Below are 19208 nucleotides of genomic sequence, written 5' to 3' on the forward strand. Positions count from 1 at the left end.
GGGAAGAGCAAAAGCCATCCTGCAGGGCCGCTGCCATGCTTGCCCACCCGGCTTCCCTCCCCTCTTCTGATTTCCACGGGGACCCCTCTCCCCTACTCTTCTCCAGACTTGAGCTTTCTGTGTCACTGACCCTGCCTGTGTCCCTAGATGGGCACCTTCCAGAATGGGCCAATCAGGGCTCCCATGCTTCAGGTGGCCGTGACTGGTCCAGGGAGGGATGCAGGCTCTGGAGGTGGCTGCGGGGTTGGGGTCCTGGTCCCACCACTTACTCACAATGTGATCTTGGGTGAACGTGTAACTTCCCGTGCCTCAGTTTCGTCATCTATACAATGGAGAGAATAATAGTCCCCACTTCATAAGGTTGTTGTATAGATGGAATCATATACAAGGGCTCAGTGCAGAGTAGGTGCTCAGTAAACCTGAGCTACTGGTATTAATAGGATTAAATTTGGGGCCTTCTGATGGAGTGATTGCAAAAGAGAAGCTCTTTTTTTTTTTTTTTTTAAACTGATATTCTGAATATACACCTTGAGTGGCTGGAGGAATCTTGCCATCAGGAGGGAGAGCCTGCCTGATAATGAATCCAGCACAAAGGAAAGCAGTGCTCAGAGATGGAGAAAGAAGGACTTAATCCTGATGAAATCACTTAAGCTCCTTGATCCAGCTGTTCCTGAAGATCTACCCCTGGACTATTCAGGAACATAACCAAGGCTTTGTTTTTTCTTCCTTGTTTTCTTAAGTTACTTTGAGTTGGGTTTCTATCATTTGCAACAAAAAGAGTATTAATGAGTATCCATCTGTCCATCCGTCCATCCATCCATCCAACCATCCACAAGTCCTAGCTGTGTGGGCTTAGACACGTCACTTTCTGCAAGACTCAGTTTCTGCACCTGTAAGAGTTTCAGCACCTACCTTATGGGTGGTTTCAAGGATGAATGGGCAACCCACGGGCCAAAGGCCAAGGAGGGGCTCAGTAAACTTCCCTTCCATTTCATCTTTTCTGTCTGTATCCTGCCCCATCCCCGTGCAGGTATGCCTGGAATGCCAAGGCAGGAGGCACACCCCACCAGGCCTGGTTCCTCTCAAGCAGCAGAATCTGATTGGTACAGCCTTTATTGATTCTCCATGATTTTCGAGAAGAATGGTGTCCTTCAAGGGCCACAAGGGATGGGGGTAGTAAAAATAACATAAACAAACTGAACAGAAAGGCAGGAGGGCAGCAAGTGGGGCTGAGATCGGGTGTTTGGGGCAGAGAAGGACAAGACCTGGGCAATCAGAGCCTCTTAACTTTCAGCCACCAGAGCAGTGAATTCTGCAAAAGAAAATGACAGAGGTGAGTCAGAGGTGGTCCGTGCAGCAGAGACTGGCCAGGACCTGACTGCGGCCCCCTCACCCCACACTGGTGTTTTCTCTTGATTCTCGAATCTGCTGCAGAAGGGAAAGCTGAAGTGATGGAGCAAGGGAGCGTGGGGATGAATGAATGAATGAATGAGATGGGAAATGATGAGCCTACCATATCTTTCGCTTCACGATGTCATGTCACCCACAAATTATTAGTAATAATAACTATAATAATAGTGGTGATGATAGTTTTCTGAAGGTTTATCATGTCAGTCCCTTTTCTAAGTACTTTATATACAATGTCTTATTTGACCCTGACAGTAATCCCATATTGTGCATTTTATCATTATTCCCCTTCCACAAATGAGGAAACTGAGGCTCAGAGTCCAGCAATGTCTATGACGTCACACAGCTAGTAAGAAGCAGAGCCAGGCTTCAGACCTGGGTGTGTCTGACTTCGGACCCTGAGCTCTTTCATAGCCACTTGTCTTAGCCCATGAGGGTCACCAGCGGGATCTAAGAAGATATAGAGTCCCCTTGCCCTGAACTTTCTGACTTAGAAGGTCCAGGGAAAGGGATCTGGTGGGCAGCCAGGAACCACTGTGTGTTCCTCCTCATCTGGGGGACGGAGCCAGACCCTGGAGCCCGTGACCTCAGCTCAGAGGGGTGACCGCATCCAGGTGCTCAGAATGAGCTGGGCTCTGTCTCCTCATTAATCTTTGCAAACACTCAGGGATCTGGGACTGATTGTTCCCATTTTACAGAGGGGAAAACTGAGGCCCAGGGAGGAGAAGTGACTTTTCAGAGTGTCCAGGTTGTAAGTGGCTGAGGATTCAAGCTCTGGGGTCCAGGCCCCTCTGTATGGGCTCACCTGCAAGCCACAGTGGCCCTCCCCCATCTCTCCAGCAGTGTCCATCTGCTCTGCTTAGCCTTAATATTAATTAAGGAGGTCAGAGACTGGTGTCAGCACCAGGGGTTGATCAGATGTCCCTCTATTGAATCCAGCTCCACAAAAACGAACAAAGGGATGTCCCAACCAGGTGAGGGGAGACACAGAGGAGCCAGAGTTGGTCCCTGCACCCCAGGAGCTTCTGGAAGAAGATGATATCAGGAAATGCTCTGTGCTGCTGGCCTTTTCTCTGAATCTCAAGCACGCCGAGGGCATTCGCACCGCAGGATATTTGCACCTGCCGTTCTCCCTGCCTGGTACACTTTCCAGGCTGCCTCACAGCCAGCCCCTTCTCACTTACCTAGTCTCAGCTTAAACGTCACCCCTCAAGGGGCCTTCTCTGACCACTCTGGCACAAGCAGTGACCCACCCCTACTGCGACCCTCTTTGCTTTCATCATTATTTATTATATTCCCAGCACTCACCACTCTCGAAACACTTCTGAGTATATTCTTGCTTATTCGCTTGCTGTCTGCCTCCCCCATTGGACCCTAAGGCTGCAGCCCCCACTTTGTTCCCTCCATCCCACCTCCTGGCTCCACAGCTGACACCGAGGGGACCACATGTGTTTGTGAAAAGACGGGAGAGGCACAGAGACTTCGCATTCACAGGAGAAGAGGTGCCTTCTATTTAAGGGATCAGCAAAACCTTCAGAGGAAAGGTGGCTTCTGATACAGGCCTGTAAGAAGATGCAGGATTCCCATAGGAGAAAGCAGATGGAGGGGTCAAGGCTCAGAGGGCGGGATGCAATGGGGTGTATTTAGGAAAGACCCAATAGCCGTGCTGGACTGGCCTCTTGTGTGATAAGACGAGCTCAGCTAAAGAGGCCTGGGCCCCCGAATCTGGCTCTTCCCTTGACAGGCTGTGTGACCTCAGACAAGGCGCCTAGCCTCTCTGAGCCTCACTAGCATCGTCTGTAAAAGGAAGGAAAGTCGGCTTTGCTTTTTTTTTTTTTTGCGGTACGCAGGCCTCTCACTGTTGTGGCCTCTCACTGTTGTGGCCTCTCCCGTTGCGGAGCACAGGCTCCGGACACGCAGACTCAGCGGCCATGGCTCATGGGCCCAGCCGCTCCGCGGCATGTGGGATCTTCCCGGACCGGGGCACGAACCCGTGTCCCCTGCATCGGCAGGTGGACTCTCAACCACTGCGCCACCAGGGAAGCCCGGCTTTGCTTCTTGATCCAGAGACAGTCAGAAGAGAAGTGCTGGTGCACAGGAGGCCTCAGCCCGCATTGGGAACCCCTCTGCACCCCCTTCCATGTCCTCTCAACTGCAGGGCCCTCGTGTGCTGGTTAGAAGGGGTGCTGCTCACTAGCCAGGTCTTCGGAGACCTTTATTTGGAAGATTTATTTTAGGAGAGTCTTCTCTGTTGTTTTTCTCTCCAGGGGACAAGAGAGGACAGAAGGAGCTTGCCACCCTCTCCTGGAGATGCCAGGTCCCCAGTCTGCCAAACACTGGGGGGCATCAGGTAAGTCACCATCGCCTCTGGAAACGCAGTGTTGTGATGTGGGGACGGCGCAGGTGGGGATCAAGAGCTAGGCTTCGAGGCCCAGCCTGGCCCTGTTTGCTGGGAAAGGTCCCCCTCTGGGCATCTGCTCCCCCACCTGCCCGTGCAGTGAAGGAAGGGGGCGGTAACAATTCCTAGTGAGAGACAAACGAAAAACTGAATGTGCAGAGACATGTACCAAAATGTTCACTGCAGCTCTATTTACAATAGCCAGGACATGGAAGCAACCTAAGTGTCCATCATCGGATGAATGGGTAAAGAAGATGTGGCACATATATACAATGGAATATTACTCAGCCATAAAAGGAAACAAAACTGAGATATTTGTAGTGAGGTGGATGGACCTAGAGTCTGTCATACAGAGTGAAGTAAGTCAGAAAGAGAAAAACAAATACCATATGCTAACACGTATACATGGAATCTAAGAAAAAAAAAAAAAAAAGGTCATGGGGGGCTTCCCTGGTGGCGCAGTGGTTGAGAGTCCGCCTGCCGATGCAGGGGACATGGGTTCGTGTCCTGGTCCAGGAAGATCCCACATGCCGCGGAGCGGCTGGGCCCGTGAGCCATGGCCGCTGAGCCTGTGCGTCCGGAGCCTGTGCTCCACGACGGGAGAGGCCACAACAGTGAGAGGCCCGCGTACCGCAAAAAAAAAAAAAAAAAAAGTCATGAAGAACCTAGGGGTAGGACGGGAATAAAGACACAGACCTACTAGAGAATGGACTTGAGGATACGGGGAGGGGGAAGGGTAAGCTGTGACAAAGTGAGAGAGTGGCGTGGACATATATACACTACCAAACGTAAAATAGACAGCTAGTGGGAAGCAGCCGCATAGCACAGGGAGATCAGCTCGGTGCTTTGTGACCACCTAGAGGGGTGGGATAGGGAGGGTGGGAGGGAGGGAGATGCAAGAGGGAAGAGATATGGGAACATATGTATATGTATAACTGATTCACTTTGTTCTAAAGCAGAAACTAACACACCATTGTAAAGCAATTATACTCCAATAAAGATGTTAAAAAAAAAAAAAGGCCACAAGAGGTATCTGGGGCTCCCCTGAGGTGCGTCCCACCCTCCCCAGACTTAGTATGAAGCACATATTGTAAGAACCTCCCAGTGTAACTTCTTCAATGCACGTGGTTACGTAAAACGTTAGCATTAGGAGATGCCGGGCGGGGGGGATGTGGAACTCGCTGTACTATTGTTAGACCTCGTCAACAGAGCTAGAAGTATTTAAAAATTACAAAGTGAGAAAACAAAAACCACCCAAACCAACACGTGCTATCATCATGGAAATGACCTGCCACTGACCCCCGCCAGGTGGAGGGCTCCTCACCTTTCTGAGCTTTGACCCGGGAAATGGACACCACTCTCCCCTGTCCCCAAGTAGTCCCTGAGGCCAGGAAAGGCAGGTGGCCCGGATGTAGGGGCCTGGGTATCGACTCAAGGTGGGAGAGGGGAAGGGTTCTCCTGCCGGCCCTGAAAACCCTCGGAATCACTGGCTGAACCATCACAGTGTCAGGAGTGCAACCCGAACACGAAACATTAAGAATGCCTCTCACGGGCCAGTGTCAAAGCATCCACTTTCTCAGCCACGAGCTCCTCCGATCCTACAGCACCTTGCTAAGCCAGGTGGTTCTTCTGAGATGTCTTTTATCGGTAGTACTTTGATTAGTATTGCCGATTTTTATAGAATTAACAAATTCTTCAAGAATCACTTCCTCCATGGGAGAGACGCTTTTGTCTGCGTTTTACAGATCGGGAAACAGGCCCAAGAATCAAGTAGCGTGACCAAGATCACACAGTGGACGTGATTCAAACTTCCCTCTTTGCCCTGGAGGTTTCCGACCTACCTTGACCTAGGTCTAGAGTGACACAGGAGCCAGCTCAAATATCACCACCCCCATGAATGTCATATTAGCCGTTTTTTATTACTTCATGGTACTTAGCACTCTCTGAGAATGATCTTATTAATGTACGTACTTACTTTTTGTCAGTTTCCCCCTACCAGGACATAAACTCCAGGAGGGCAGGGGGCGCTGTCCATCTTGTTCACCACTGTCCTAGCAATAGAACACACCTGGCCCCCAGCAGGTGCCCATAAAAAAAATGTCAAATGGGTGGACAGATGGGTGGACAGATGGATGAATGGATGGCTCAGGAGTCCTCCTCAGGGTTCATAAAGTACCAACTTACTGCATATAATTCAGCCCCTGGAGGTGAGCGGGATGGTTCCCATTCTATAGATGGGGAAGTGGAGGCCTGGAGAGGTCAAGTGGCAGGGTCACGCGGAAAAGAAGGGGCAGGGGCAGGAGTCGGCCTGAGGTCCCATGAACACCCCCTACGTCAAGGTGGAGAGGCCGTTCCTGATGGGGCTAGCATCCCAGATCGGGTGGAAGCATGAACTCTCTCCAGCTTTAACCTGCCATTTGATCTGGAAAACTGGCCAGAGCCAGTAAAGCCTGTCCTTGGGCACTGAGTTGCTCTGTCCTGGGATCAAGGAGACATGAGTCCGTCCACCAACACCGGCTCATGGAGTGATTGGCAAGAGGGGAAGTTGGTCCTTACCGTTTCCTGACTTCCATCTACCTGTCCCCTCCCCCCAACCCTCACCCTAGAAGTTTCGGGTTCTCGGCTACTCCTTAGCAAAGAACCTGACCATCACCTTCACACCGGATGGCATTTGGGCCGGTCAGCATGAAGGGGACCAAGGGACACCAACCAAGGGACTCTCCAGCGGTGGAAGGTCAGACATTTGGGAGCCTGACTATGGGAGAGGTTTTGGACCTGTGGGGTTTTCAAAAGCCTCTAAAAACAGACCCCTGGGATCCACCGTGAAGCAGCCAGGTGTCACAGTGGCACATGCCCTGGCTTTTTGAAGAGAACACAGGATTCTAATTTTGTCCACCCAGAACCTGGAGCAGGGCACTTTGGAGACAAATTGAAGGCAGGAGTCACCTCTTTTGTACCTTTTGTACACCTCTTGGGGCAGAGCTCAGGAACCAGCCAATTAACTAATGCCCTCCTATCAAAAAAAGTCTCCTCTAAAACATCTAGGTCTCTCCTGAGAGAAAAACAAACGAGCAAACATACAAAGACCCTGCAGAGTCTAGGTCAAGTGATTTAGCGGCAGGATGCGGGACGGAGAATGGGCATCGGAGGATGGGGCTCTGGTCTTGCTTCTGCTCTTCACTCGTGTCCCTGGACAAGACACCTCACACTTCCACGTCTCTGTTTCCTTATCTGTGCAGCCCCGGGTCTAGAAGATGCCTTTCTAGCTCTCCTCCGGAGTTTGGAGCAAGGGAGCTGGGAGTCAACCCTCAACTCCCATTTCTTGCTTCTGTGACCTGGGACTAGATACTGCACCCCACTGTGCCTGTTTCCTCAACTGTAAAGTGGGCCTCCTTGGGTTTTGCAGAGGAACCAGCGCTAAACCCCTTGTCGCCGGCCTGACCCATCGCCAGCGTGCGGCGTTTGGCGGCTGTTATCATCAAGGTGCTCCTTTAGCTCCAGCCACTCGATTTATTTTTAACATCTTTACTGACCTTTAATCGCTTTACAATGGTGTGTTAGTTTCTGCTGTATAACAAAGTGAATCAGCTACACATATACATACATCCCCATATCTCCTACCTCTTGCGTCTCCCTCCCACCCTCCCTATGCCACCCCTCCAGGCGGTCACAAAGCACCGAGCTGATCTCCCTGTGCTATGCGCCTGCTTCCCACTAGCTGTTTTACATTTGGTAGCCAGCTTCCCCTTCCCCCTCCCCGTGTCCTCAAGCCCATTCTCTACATCTGTGTCTTTATTCCTGTCCTGCCCCTAGGTTCTTCGGAATTTTTTTCTTTTTTTTTTTTGGATTCCATATATATGTGTTAGCATAAGGTATTTGTTTTTCTCTTTCTGACTTACTTCACTCTGTATGACAGACTCTAGGTCCATCCACCTCACTACAAATAACTCAATTTCGTTTCTTTTTATGACTGAGTAATATTCCATTGTATATATGTGCCACATCTTCTTTACCCATTCATCTGTCGATGGACACTTAGGTTGCTTCCATGTCCTGGCTATTGTAAACAGTGCTGCAATGAACACTGTGGTACATGACTCATTTTGAATTATGGTTTTCTCAGGGTATATGCCCAGTAGTGGGATTGCTGCTCCAGCCACTTTAAAACCAAGTCCATGAAATGCCTGGCTGCTTCCCGGCACAGGGGGAGGATGCCCCCAATGGCACCGTAACCTTTATTTCCTGGCCTTGTTGTTGCCATCCCCCACCATTTCCCATCCTGCCTGGTACCTGCCGACGACGTTCCAGTAATCCTGGAGTTGGAGCTGAATCTTGTTCCATCACTTTCTGGCTGGGTGGCCTTAGGTCACCACCTGACCTCTCTGAGCTTCAATTTTCTCTTGTGTAAAATGGGTATGATAACGTCGACGTGCACAGCTACTAAGAAGACCAGATGAGAAAATACAGAAAGATGCCTGGCACATAGGAGACGGCTCATAAATGTTAGCTCCTTGGATCTCCTCAGCACCACTGGCACAGGCTGGAACTTTGAAATAATAACACCAATAGCCACAAAAATCCCAAAACGAAGACAGGAAGATGTAAACAGACAGAGGACACGGGACGCCCAAAGAGCAAGTTTCTGACACTGTCTATCCCATCCGAGTTAGGATTCCATCCCTAACATGCCTGTCCACGGACACTCAGTCTCTGCCCCTCAGTTTCTGCGTCTGTAAAATGGGGACGATGAGAGTATCTCCTCATATGGCAACAGTGAGGACCACATGAGGTACAGTGGTGCCTGGCACACAGAGGGAGCGCAGTTCAATCAAGTCTTAAGTTGAGGTGTGAGGGAGAGTGTTCCTGGGTAGACGGGGGCGGGATCCAGAGTCCTTCCTCCTATAAAAATGCAGGCACACCTCTACCTTTGCCAAGGAAGCCTCACGTGAGGCCCCTGGGGCCAGCTCGCTGGTATCTTCATCATCCAATCAGGAGACAAGGGGTGGGGCTGGGGATGGGGTGCAGTTGGCAAAGGGTCAGAGGATGGGCGGACTCACTCCTCTCCTTTCCCTTAAGATACTGAAATTAGCCTAATGAGGTCTGTCCCTGTTCCGGGCGCTGTGGGAATTGGACAAAATTAGAAGCTATTGACAGGTGAGAGCATGGCCGCTGATAGCCCGAGGTGAAAATGAGATGAACTTTGAGTCAGCTCCTGGAAGACTCTCTCCTCCCCTCCTTCGTGATGACCAAGGTGAAGAGGACCGGCCCCCGGTTTATCACCTCACTTCGAAATAGCTCCCAGGCTGCGTTTCTTATAATTTGGTCTTGCAAACAAGGATCACTTTCCCACCCCAGAGGACGGGGAGGCCGGGTCATTTGGGGTCTAGCCGGACGGCCACAAGGAGCCGGTAAACAGTCCTGGGGGCACACTCTGTGCCAGGCACCACCCTGCGAGCTGTCCCATTTCGTCCTCGCCAGCTCTCTTATCCCCATTTTACTTACAGGGAAACTGAGGCCGAGAGTCACTCAGCCAGGAAGATTGTGACTCGGGCCTGGCTCGTGGCAGGATGTGTCTCTTTCTCAGAGCTTGGAGTTGAACAGCCCTGGGTTCTTGAATCAAGCTGTAACCTCCAGAGGCAGGAGAGGGATAAATGGAGAAGGAAAGTCTTCTTTCTGCCCTCACTGCTGCTCCTTTTCTCAGGAGGGCAGTTATATAAGGAGGGCTGCTTTCCCTCCTTTGGCTAAATCTTATCTAGTGCAGCATAAGGTCGGGAGCTAGGGGGAGTCCACACGGGAATAAGAACGAGCATCCTGCTAAGCACAGAAACCATTTATACCTCGAATGTCCCAGCTCAGCCTGGTGGAGGGAGTGGTAGACTCAGGAGACCTATAGGTTCCATCTGGCCAAGGGCTCGCTGGTGACTTTGGCACGTCACATCTGCTGGGCCTCACTTTCCACATCTCTCACTGGGGACCACAGCCTCTGTCCCCCAGACCATGTTGGGCTGGGATGAGGATGTAACGAAATAGGGCAAAACACTGCATGACTTGGGGCTCTGCCATCAGGGCTGCGGGCTGGCCCCGATGTGCATATCCTGCCTTGCTTGGAAATCAAACCCCATAGGGGCTGGAGGGCTGGAATTACAGGGAGGCAGGCATGACTCTCCTTTTGTCCCTCTCAGTTTCTTCCCATCTTAGACTCCATTTCATTTCCTTTGAGAGTGGGTATTCCACTACTTCCAAAGGGTTTTGAGGTAGCTTACAAGAGAAAGCACGCAAAACAAGAGGAAAGGAACTGTTTCCAGAACACTCACAGTTCTTGCGACAACCTTTGAAGGTGGTTATTTTTAACCCTGCTTTGGGATGAGGACGTCCAGAGAGAGGAGAAGCCTTGGCCATTCACACTGCTGGTAGCAGCACTCTACAGGTTGTATTTTCTGCCTGACTTCAGGAGTTTCTTCCCGAGGGCTTACTGCCTCCCTCCTGCCTCCCATGTTAAATATGCTACTTAAGGATAAAAGAGAACAGATTTTTGCCAGAAGGAAGCAGAAAAAGCAAATGCCTTCAGGCATGCAGAAACGACTGCAAGGGTCAGGCAATCATTATGACTAAATTTTCCAGCCACGGAAACAAAAGCAAACCACGGGCTCTTGAGTTGGAACAGGCTTGAAGCACAGGAAACGGGATCTGCCACTGGGATCAGGTTTCAGGGAAACTAACTAGGATTGCATGACTGCATGTATATATGCGGGGTATGCAGTTCCTGCCGACAGCATGGCGGGGCAGAGAATGTCGAGGTTTGAAGCAGCGCCCCAATGCTGAGTAGCTGTGTGATCCTGGGCAAGTCACCCCACTTCCCTGAGCCTCAGTTTCCTTGCCTGTACAGTGAGGGCATGTCTTGTGATGCTCTTGTGAGGACGGAAGGAAATGCCACACGGATGGTGCCCGCTGTTCCCAGCAGCCTGCACGGTCCATGCGGGCAGGTATTGGGTACGGAGAAGCCAGGCTGGGGGCACATGCAGGGTGGCAGAGGGTCCTGCCTGGACCTCTGAGTCTCAATTTTGGCTCTGCTACTGAGTGACCCTGGGCACGTTCCTTAACCGCTCAGTGCCTCAGTTTCCTCAACTACAAACCGGAAGAGCGATGGCATCTGTTTTCTAGGATAATTATAAGGCAGTGGTTCTCAGAGTGTCATCCCCAGACCATGAGCACCACGTGGGAACTTTGTAGAAATGCAAACGCTTGGGCCCCACCCCGGACTTAAGGAATCAGAAGCTCTGGGGACGGGGCCCAGCCATCTGTGCCATGAAAAGCCGTCCGTGATTCTGATGCCAAGTGCTGTTGGAGACCCGCCGTGGGGAAGGGCAGGTACTTGAGAGAGAACCTGCCACTTACTAGTCTCGCCTGTTACCAATCGCTGGGTCTGGGGTCACCTTCCACCTTTGATCACCTTCTCCCTCCTTTTCTGCTTTAAATCCCCCCTTTACCAGCTCTACACCAGGCTTCCAAGGGTGGCCATCGAGAATCAATCGACCACATCTATAAAAGCCTTTGAGCTTCCTGGAAGTAGTTGCCCAGAAGTGGGAAAGCAAAGGGGTATTATTAAAACTTTGTCTTTCTACCCACTCCCATCAACCTGTGATCCTAAAAGACCTGGTAAATATCACTCACCTTCAGAAGGGCAAACAGCTAGAGACGGAGGCAGTATCCCTGGTTCTAGAATCCCCTAGCACCTGCAAGCCCCAGCCCAAGTGGGTCTCCACCCTTAGCCTGTGGACCTCTCCCTATACACCATACTTCCTCATCATTGCATCCCCAGAACTGGACACATTCATTCATCAAACTTTTCTTGTGCCCCTACTATGTGCCAGGCCCTATTCTAGGTGCTGGGGTCAGAGCTGAACAAAACAAAGTTCCTGCCCTTGTGGACATGACATCCAACCCAGTGGGAGAGAGAGAAGCAAGCAATAAGTCAGTAAATAAAATCGTCTCCGGTAGATGCTCTTTGACTTTGAATGAATGGATGAATGAATGAAGCAGGCGGCACAGGGCATGTGCTTTGGATCTGGACAGACCTGAACTCAGATCTTGACCTTGTTTCTTCCTAGGCAAACTCTTAGCCTCTCTGAGACTCAGTGTCCTTATCTATAAAATGGGGATAGTAATAGTATCCTCAAAGAAGCTGGGAAGACTAAATGAGTAAAATGCTAAGCACAGTGCCTGGCACACAGAGGACTCCATGAAGTTAGATGTCATTGCTGTCGTTATTCAAGGTCACATAGCTGAGCCTAGATGCCAGCCTGGTCCCCTGTCTAGAGGTGTATGCACTGGGGCACCTGGAGAGTCCCAGGGCTGGAAGGGACCCTAGTGATCAGCCAGTGACCTGACCCCTGATTTTAAAGGGGCACCTGAAGGTCAGAGAAGTTCTGTGACTCGTCCCAAGTCCTACCGGGAGTTGAAGGCATCCTCCAGCTGGTGGACAGGGCTCAGCCTCTTTGGCCTTTAGAGGGAGTGGGCAGCAGAGCAGAGGGTCTAAAATAGAAAATTCTGGGCCCACGAAGGGCTCTTCTTCCCATCCCGCTGTTTATTAGGCACCATCACACCCATCCTTCCTGTCACCCTCCGGATAAAGGACTGTGTTTGGGGGCGGAAGCGGAGAGGGGAACTGTCTGCATCTTCCCACCTCAGAAGCACGAGGTGTGGGCCCCCCTGCCTCGGGTGATCTGTTCTCATTGCCCATGTCATCTCTTGCCCCCCTGTTTTGTTCTGCCCTGATTTCCAGACTTTCACCAGGTTGGCCTGAGCCTGGACTGTGCTGGCAGACAGACCTGGGTTCGAATCCAGTCACCTTGGGCACTGGAGCTGCTCTTTCTGCATCTGCATCTGTGTCCTCTGTCATCCTAAGGTCAGATGAGGTGACATGTGTGCAGAGTCCAGCATCGGGCCGGGCGCACGTTACTCACCCTGGTAATAATTCTCTCTCCCCTCCCACCCTCAGCAAACCAACCTTCTTGCCCCTTTCTAAACATGCCCTAAACTTCCCAGCCTTAGTGCCTTTGTTGATTGATACCAAGGCCTCGCCTGGACCTCGCTCCACTTGCCCTCCTGGCCTGTGGCAGCCCTGCCCGTGGTCTCCAGATCCGCACAAGTGCCCACTGTCTCCCGCTCTGAAGAGCTCGTCTGCACCTCCTGGCCTCTGCCTGGTATTACTGTGTGTTTGTGTATAAATCATAGAGCTGTAAACATCGTGCAGGTAGAATAGAAATAGTGTTGCAGCCGCTATTTACTGAGCATTTACTGTGCGCTGGGCACTGCACTCAACACTGCCATACATCGTGTCACGAAATCCTCACAAAATCCCAGTGAGCTCTGTGTTGCGTTGTGATGCCCCGTTTATAGATGAGGGCTTTACAGTCGGGGCTCAGGGGCCCCCGGCCAAGAAGTGGTGCCTCTGAGGGTTGGGTCTCATTCCACTTTGCGTCCCCCACTGCCCAGCACAGGGTTGCTACTCAGTAGCAACAGTAAAGATCTGTTGGGTCTGATGGAAGAGTTGAGTTAGTGCTTTAAGATCTGAGTTGGGCAGTTAGGGAGGCAGGGAAGCAGGCCAGGATCTGACCTGGTTTTCCTTCACCGTGTAGGTCGCTTCTGAGCTGTAGCATAGTGGCTGCAAATAAAAAAGGAAGGGAGGTCCAAAGGCCTGAGCTGGGGTCACGGGGGGAACTGAGCTTGGGGTGGAACTGTCCGATAAGTGACTTAGTGAGGATGGGGGTGTGGGAGAGACACACCTCTCACTGGAATCACCTAGACCAGCCACCCTTTTCCCTCCAGCGCCCTCTGCTCCACCTCCTTTAAAACCACCTCCCTCTTTCCCAGCCACAAGAAGGGCAGCTGGCATCAGAAGGTCAGGCGGCTCATTGCATCTAACCTTTCTAGAGTTTCTCCGTTCTCATTTCTGGCATAAAAATTTAATAAACGATGCCCACGTTCAGATTCCTTGTACATTTCCCAAGGCAGTTTTGTGTCTGCAGCCGCTTAATTTTCACAACGAGCCCAAGCAGGTCTTACGATAAAACTGTGCACCCCGTTTGTCAGACACTGGAACCTAGGTATGGAGAGGTGATGGTCAAGGTCACAGCTGGTGAAGAGCAGAGAGCAAGCAGAGCATGGGGGCTGGACTTCACACTCAAGCTACAGGTATTTATTAAATGCCTGCTTTGGGTTGGGTATGGGCTAGACACTGGGGATACAAGGATGAATACAACCTAGCCCCTGTTAAAAAAGTAGTTAACAAACATGTATACAGCAATTCTTCTGTGCCACTGTTCTACACACGTCACACATTAACAAATGTAATCCTCTGACAATCCTATAAGAGCAATCGTTATCCTCAGTTCAGAGACGAGAAAACGGAGGCCCAGAGTAGTTACTTGAATCGCCCCAAATCACACAGCTAGCAAGTGGCTGGGCTGGGATTTGAACCCAGACAGCATGGGCCCAGAGGCCGAGCACCTACACATAGTTTTCTCTTAAATCGGCAGAAAGGATCATCACGAGGTCCAGCACTGATATGGCATAGAATATTGGACAGAGATATTCAGAACTGGTTCTAAATCCCCGCTCCCCCACGTATGTCCTAGCTCTTTGAACAGGCCAAGCACCTTCAACCTCACTTTGCCCATCTGCAAAATGGATATGATTCCCAAGGATGTTGTGATGCTAAGAAAGATAATGATGCTGGGATGTGAATGCTGGTTAGATCTGAATGGAGAAGGATGTGGGATGGTGGACCGCCAGCCCCTCGTCTGTTCTGAAAGCAAAGCTTGAAAAGCAAGGTCAGGCCAGATGTTCCTTTTCCTAATTCCCAGCTCATCCCTGGCCGGCTGTTTTTTCCTGGCTCTCGTGCAATTCTGAAATGGTATATTTGGGTGAAGCCGAAACAGGTTTTGAGGCTAAGTTACAGGACACCCAGGACAAGATGCTGAGGAGGATAGGAGATAACGAATTTCCATCCCTGGAATCTGAGAATGTGAGAGTCAGTAGGTCCTGGGGGATCAGTTGGCCTCATTTCCTTGGGTTACAGATGGGAGACTGAGACCCAGAGCAGGAGAGAGACTGCCCAAAGTCATATAGCCAGTTTGGGCAAAGCTGGGACCAAAACTCAGGCAAAAGTACAGACAAAGTTCAGGAAAAATCCCAAATTCTCCTGGATTCCTTACACAGCAAGGAGAAAAAAAAAAAGAATCTATTCCTTTTGGATTATTCAAATCTAGAAAACAATATACCAGTTTTTTCTTTGCCTGGCTTACATGAGAGAGCTCTCAGACCTAACGGATTGGCTTTTTTCTTCTAATCTTGGGGAGTGGGGGACGCTCTCCCCTTCCCATGGTGGAGGGACATAGCTCTGAGCTTTTAGCATCCAAACATCCTGAGATCCACCGCGTGCCCAGGCCATGGCTACTCACCATCGACCCCAATCTTGTCATCCCCATCCTTGTCTCCAGCAGCCAGCAGTATTTTGACTTCCTTAGCAGATAGGTCTCTGGCATCTGGGGAGAAGGCTTTCAGAATGGATCTGGAGGAGGAAAGGGAGAAAGTGGGGAGGGAGTCAGGCCAGGGTCGCCTTGCAGGAGCACCGTGTGGGTGGTGGGCTGGCGTCTGCACGGGGGAAGCAGGCGGCCGGGACGGGGGGCGAGCGGCGAGCAGCCAGCACGTGTGCAGTTGTTCTGGGCCGGGTAGCCCCGCCACGGCTAGGCTTCGCGGGTAGGCGCGCAGGGAAGGACAGGCTGTCCTCTGCGAAGGGTTGCCCTCACTTCAGCCAGGGCACCTACGTTTGTTTAGTTATTCAGGCAGCACAATAAACACAAAAGTGTCTTCTCTGTGCCACGGTCATGCTGGAAACGGGGGGCACAGAGATGATCTTAGGAAGCCACCTGAAAAAACAGGGAGGAGGCCATGTCCTCTGGGAGAGACCACACAGTGTGATGGATGCAATGATGGGAAAGTGGAGAGCGGTGCTTGAAGGATGCATCCATTCACTGGGGGTGAGGGGAAGAGTCAGGAAGGCTTCCTGGAGAAGGTGATGCCTGGAGGATAGGTAGAAGTCAGCGTCTGTGTGTGCGCGTGCGTGTGTGTGTGCACATTGGGCATGGGAGGGTGGAGGAGAAGGTTCTAGACGAAGGTTACCCTTGAGGGATGGTTTCAGGGAGAGACAGGGTGGATGGGGAAGTCCCTGCTTGAAAAGCCCCTCTCCACACCCTCTCCCTTCTCTTACTGACAAAATTCGAGGCAGTCTTGGCCAGTGTTACATAAAGCACAGCAGGGTTGGCAGACATGGGCCAGGTGGCCAAGAGGGTGATGGTGGGAGGTTTTTTGGGGGATGTCATCTTGCATTTTCCTAGTCATAACCTTCTCTGTCTTGCTCCTAGGACTCCTGAACCCCCAAAGCTGGTTCTGCATCCCTGACTTGCCCAGAAACTGTTCTAGCTGCTGGTACAGAAGGGTAGGGGTCTGCAGGATGGTAGAAGTTGCCTTTTAGAGGAATGAAAGTCAATGAAATTACTCAAGGGAGCGCTCTCTGCCTTGCCTATGGTGCTAGGCAACGAGAAAACTGCCTCTTGGTCTGTATTCAATTATTAAGTAGCATCATTCCATTAGCAATATTAAGTGGCTATAATTTAATCTCATTAGTTGCACTTTCTGCTGAGGATTTTATTTTCTGGAAGCAACAGCGATCAGGCAGGGATGGTTATTTTCTGTGAAGGGTGCAGAGAGACGGGCAGCTGGACAGGAACTCCAAAGCAAGAGCCACAGCCCCCAGCCCCTCTCCCAGAGCCACAGGCTGGGCAGCCCCTGCAGGCCTCAGTTTACCCCAGTTCCTCCTCCTCGATGAAGCCGCTCTCGTCTTTATCCAGGATGTGGAATATCTTCTTCACCTCATCTGGGCTCTTTTTCTTCAGTCCGACCATTTGGAAGAATTTTTTGTGGTCGAAGGAGTCGACAGCTGTTGGGGGGTGGAGAGAGGAGGTGAAAATGAGGACAGACAAGGGGCCTGGGGAAGGGTGGGAGAATGTGGGTGTCACAGCACTTTGATCGCCTCCGCAGGGCCAGTCCTGTGGGCTGGCAGAGGCACACCTCCACGGGAGGGCTGAGGGAGCCCAGGCCAGGCGAGGGGGCTTGGCCCAAGGTCACACAGTGGCAGAGGTGGCCTTGCACCCAGATCACCCTGGCTCTCCAACCGGACCCCACCCTCCACTGTACCCTTCACTAATGGCGGGGGTAGCATTTGAAGGCAGAGGGGCTTCCTGGTTTCCATGAAGCCTTTTGGGTGGCGGCTGAGTCGGGGTGGGCAGGGGAATTGGAGGCAATGGGAACATGCTGTGTGTATGCTGCAGGGGAGAAGGGAGGGTCGACCTTTTTCTTGGTCATAGATTGTGTCGCCAGAAAATCAACACAGAGAGGACAAGTTTCTCTCAAGGTCACACAGTGGGAGAGGGAAGGGGACGACCCAGAAGTCCCGGCTTTGCTGCAGAAATCCATTCTGGTGGGAATGGGGACGGGTATTGGAAGGCTCCCCAAGAATTCCCAGTTAGGTTTCTTCTCCGAGGGAGCAAGATGGGTCAAGGAGAAGTGGGGGGGCTATCGCAGGGCCCTGGGAGGGTGGCTTCCCAGAGTTTCTTCATGTTCAGGGGAGGGGTTGCCAAGAGAAAGGAAATGGGAGCCCTCCTCACATTTTCTACATCCCGAGCTCCTTTTTAAGGACACACGAGAAAAGAAACTTTAGACCAAGTAACTTATGTGTGTGTGTGGGACGGGGGTGGCGGGATAGGGGCGATCCCGCGAAAACTCACTGTTCCCTCCCTGGGCTGGAGGGGAGGAAAGCTCAGTGTCCACCTCAGACACTAGATGGGGAGGGGTGGCATCGGCAGGGACAAGATCCGGAGGTGAGCCCCGTGCTAATTCCTCTGCTGCCCTGCCAGGTAACCTTGGGCAAGTTTCTAGCCCTCTCCCTGCCTCAGTTGCCCCATCTGGGTGACAGGAGGGAGAAGGAAGGTAAGCAGCTAAGCGCTCAAGTCCAGGGCAGCTCAGAGACATGAGACTGCCGGCTCCCCTCCCTCCGTGCCTGAGGAGGCTGGAAGTTGCAAGCGCGGAGGATGCTTCTCGCAGGGCTGAGCAGAGCGGAGGGCCAGCTACGGGAAGGTCACCTCGCTCCCTCGCAGATCCGTTGCGGGGGGCTGAGCTCTGAGCCCCGGAGAAGGGGCTTGGACATTCAGGGAGCCAGGAAAGAGGCCTGTCTGGAAAGCGGTCGCGTGGAGAGAAGCATGCGCACCTATAGTCCCCTCCAAGTGCCTTGCAAAGGAAGCCCCGAGCGCCCACAGAACCCAGAGATGCAGCTTTCCACCCCTCTCTTCGCCCTTGGTCCGGGACCCGGGTCCTCGCAGCGTGGCCACCCGGCCTTTGGCGCCCGAGAGTTTCGGTTGTCCGGCAGGGCGCACGGCCTCCCCGCCCGTTCCCCGTGCCAAGTCCGGCCCGGGCAGAGTTTGGGAAATGCCGTGGACCCCGCTCCACGCTCCACCAGCGCCCCGCGGGATGCGTGGGCAGAGAAGCGCTGAGGAAGACTGGCCGTCCGCGGGAAGCACGGGGTGCAGGGGCCAGGGTGCTGGATGCGGGGAGAGGGGTGCGGAGGGGAGCGCGCTGCTCACCGGTAAAGGCACCCACTGCCTTCATGATGTCCTCAGCGTTGAGAAAGTCTGTCATCGACATCCTGCAACTGTTTGAGCTGGCAGAGCAAGTGCGAAAAGATTAAAAAGTGCTTTTCTCATCGTTTCTGCTCATATGACCTGCGCTGCAGTGCCGCGCGCCGGGCGCACGCCCGCCGGCCTGGCGCAGAGCCAGGGGGCGCGGGGCTCTGCGCGCAGCCAGAGCAGCTCAGTCCAGCCGCGCCGCCGAGCTGCGCGGTCCTGGCGAGCCGGCGGGCTGGCGAGCCGTCGCGCTGCCGCTGCCGTCCCGCCCCGCCGGGGGGCCTTGGGATCCCAGGGGCTGCGACCAGGGCGCCAGGGGAAGGGGCAACCTCTGGAATTTACCGGGCGCCCGAGTCCTCAGCCGGGTCTGGAGGGTTCTCCTGCCGTCAAGGGCACGCAGAAGGCGCCGGCCTGGTGCGGCGCAGGGTCTCGGGTCAGCGCACCTCCGAGGATGTCCCGCCGCTTCCGAGAGGATACCGAGGGTGTAGGAGGCCTACACCCTCCTGGGCCCCTTGGCCCTGCTCCCATTCTCTCTCCACTCCTACCTCAGCCTCCACTCTGTCTCTCCTGGATGCAAATTTATGCTGCAAAATCTGAACGCTGAGGTCTGGAAACCTGACCCACTGGACGGGGTGGCAGGGATAGGCCAGCGCTGCTAGGGCCCT

The 19208-nt window shown here is 52.6% G+C and overlaps 1 protein-coding gene across 1 annotated transcript; it reads right to left on the reverse strand.

Moving 5' to 3' along the window:
* Positions 1 to 1104: 1104 nt before the first annotated feature.
* On the reverse strand, positions 1105 to 18633 carry PVALB (parvalbumin). Its single transcript, XM_060023924.1, has 4 exons — positions 18505 to 18633; positions 16673 to 16805; positions 15268 to 15377; positions 1105 to 1312 (listed from the first exon to the last, which is right to left on the reverse strand). The coding sequence occupies exons 1-4, from the start codon at positions 18563 to 18565 to the stop codon at positions 1284 to 1286; spliced, it is 333 nt and encodes a 110-aa protein (XP_059879907.1). The 5' UTR covers positions 18566 to 18633; the 3' UTR covers positions 1105 to 1283.
* Positions 18634 to 19208: the final 575 nt, after the last annotated feature.

The sequence above is a fragment of the Delphinus delphis genome, chromosome 11, assembly GCF_949987515.2.
Source record: "Delphinus delphis chromosome 11, mDelDel1.2, whole genome shotgun sequence".
NCBI lineage: Eukaryota > Metazoa > Chordata > Mammalia > Artiodactyla > Delphinidae > Delphinus > Delphinus delphis.

What these genes read in the sequence shown, in the direction of transcription:
- PVALB (XM_060023924.1), bottom strand. Translation starts at nt 18,565, where the DNA reads ATGTCGATGACAGACTTTCTCAACGCTGAGGACATCATGAAGGCAGTG. An exon ending in ATCGAGGAGGAGGAACTGGG is followed by an intron (nt 15,378 to 16,672) that starts GTAAACTGAGGC and finishes TTCCTCCTCCAG; the next exon opens with ATCCATTCTGAAAGCCTTCT. An exon ending in TGACAAGATTGGGGTCGATG is followed by an intron (nt 1,313 to 15,267) that starts GTGAGTAGCCAT and finishes TTTCTTTTGCAG; the next exon opens with AATTCACTGCTCTGGTGGCT.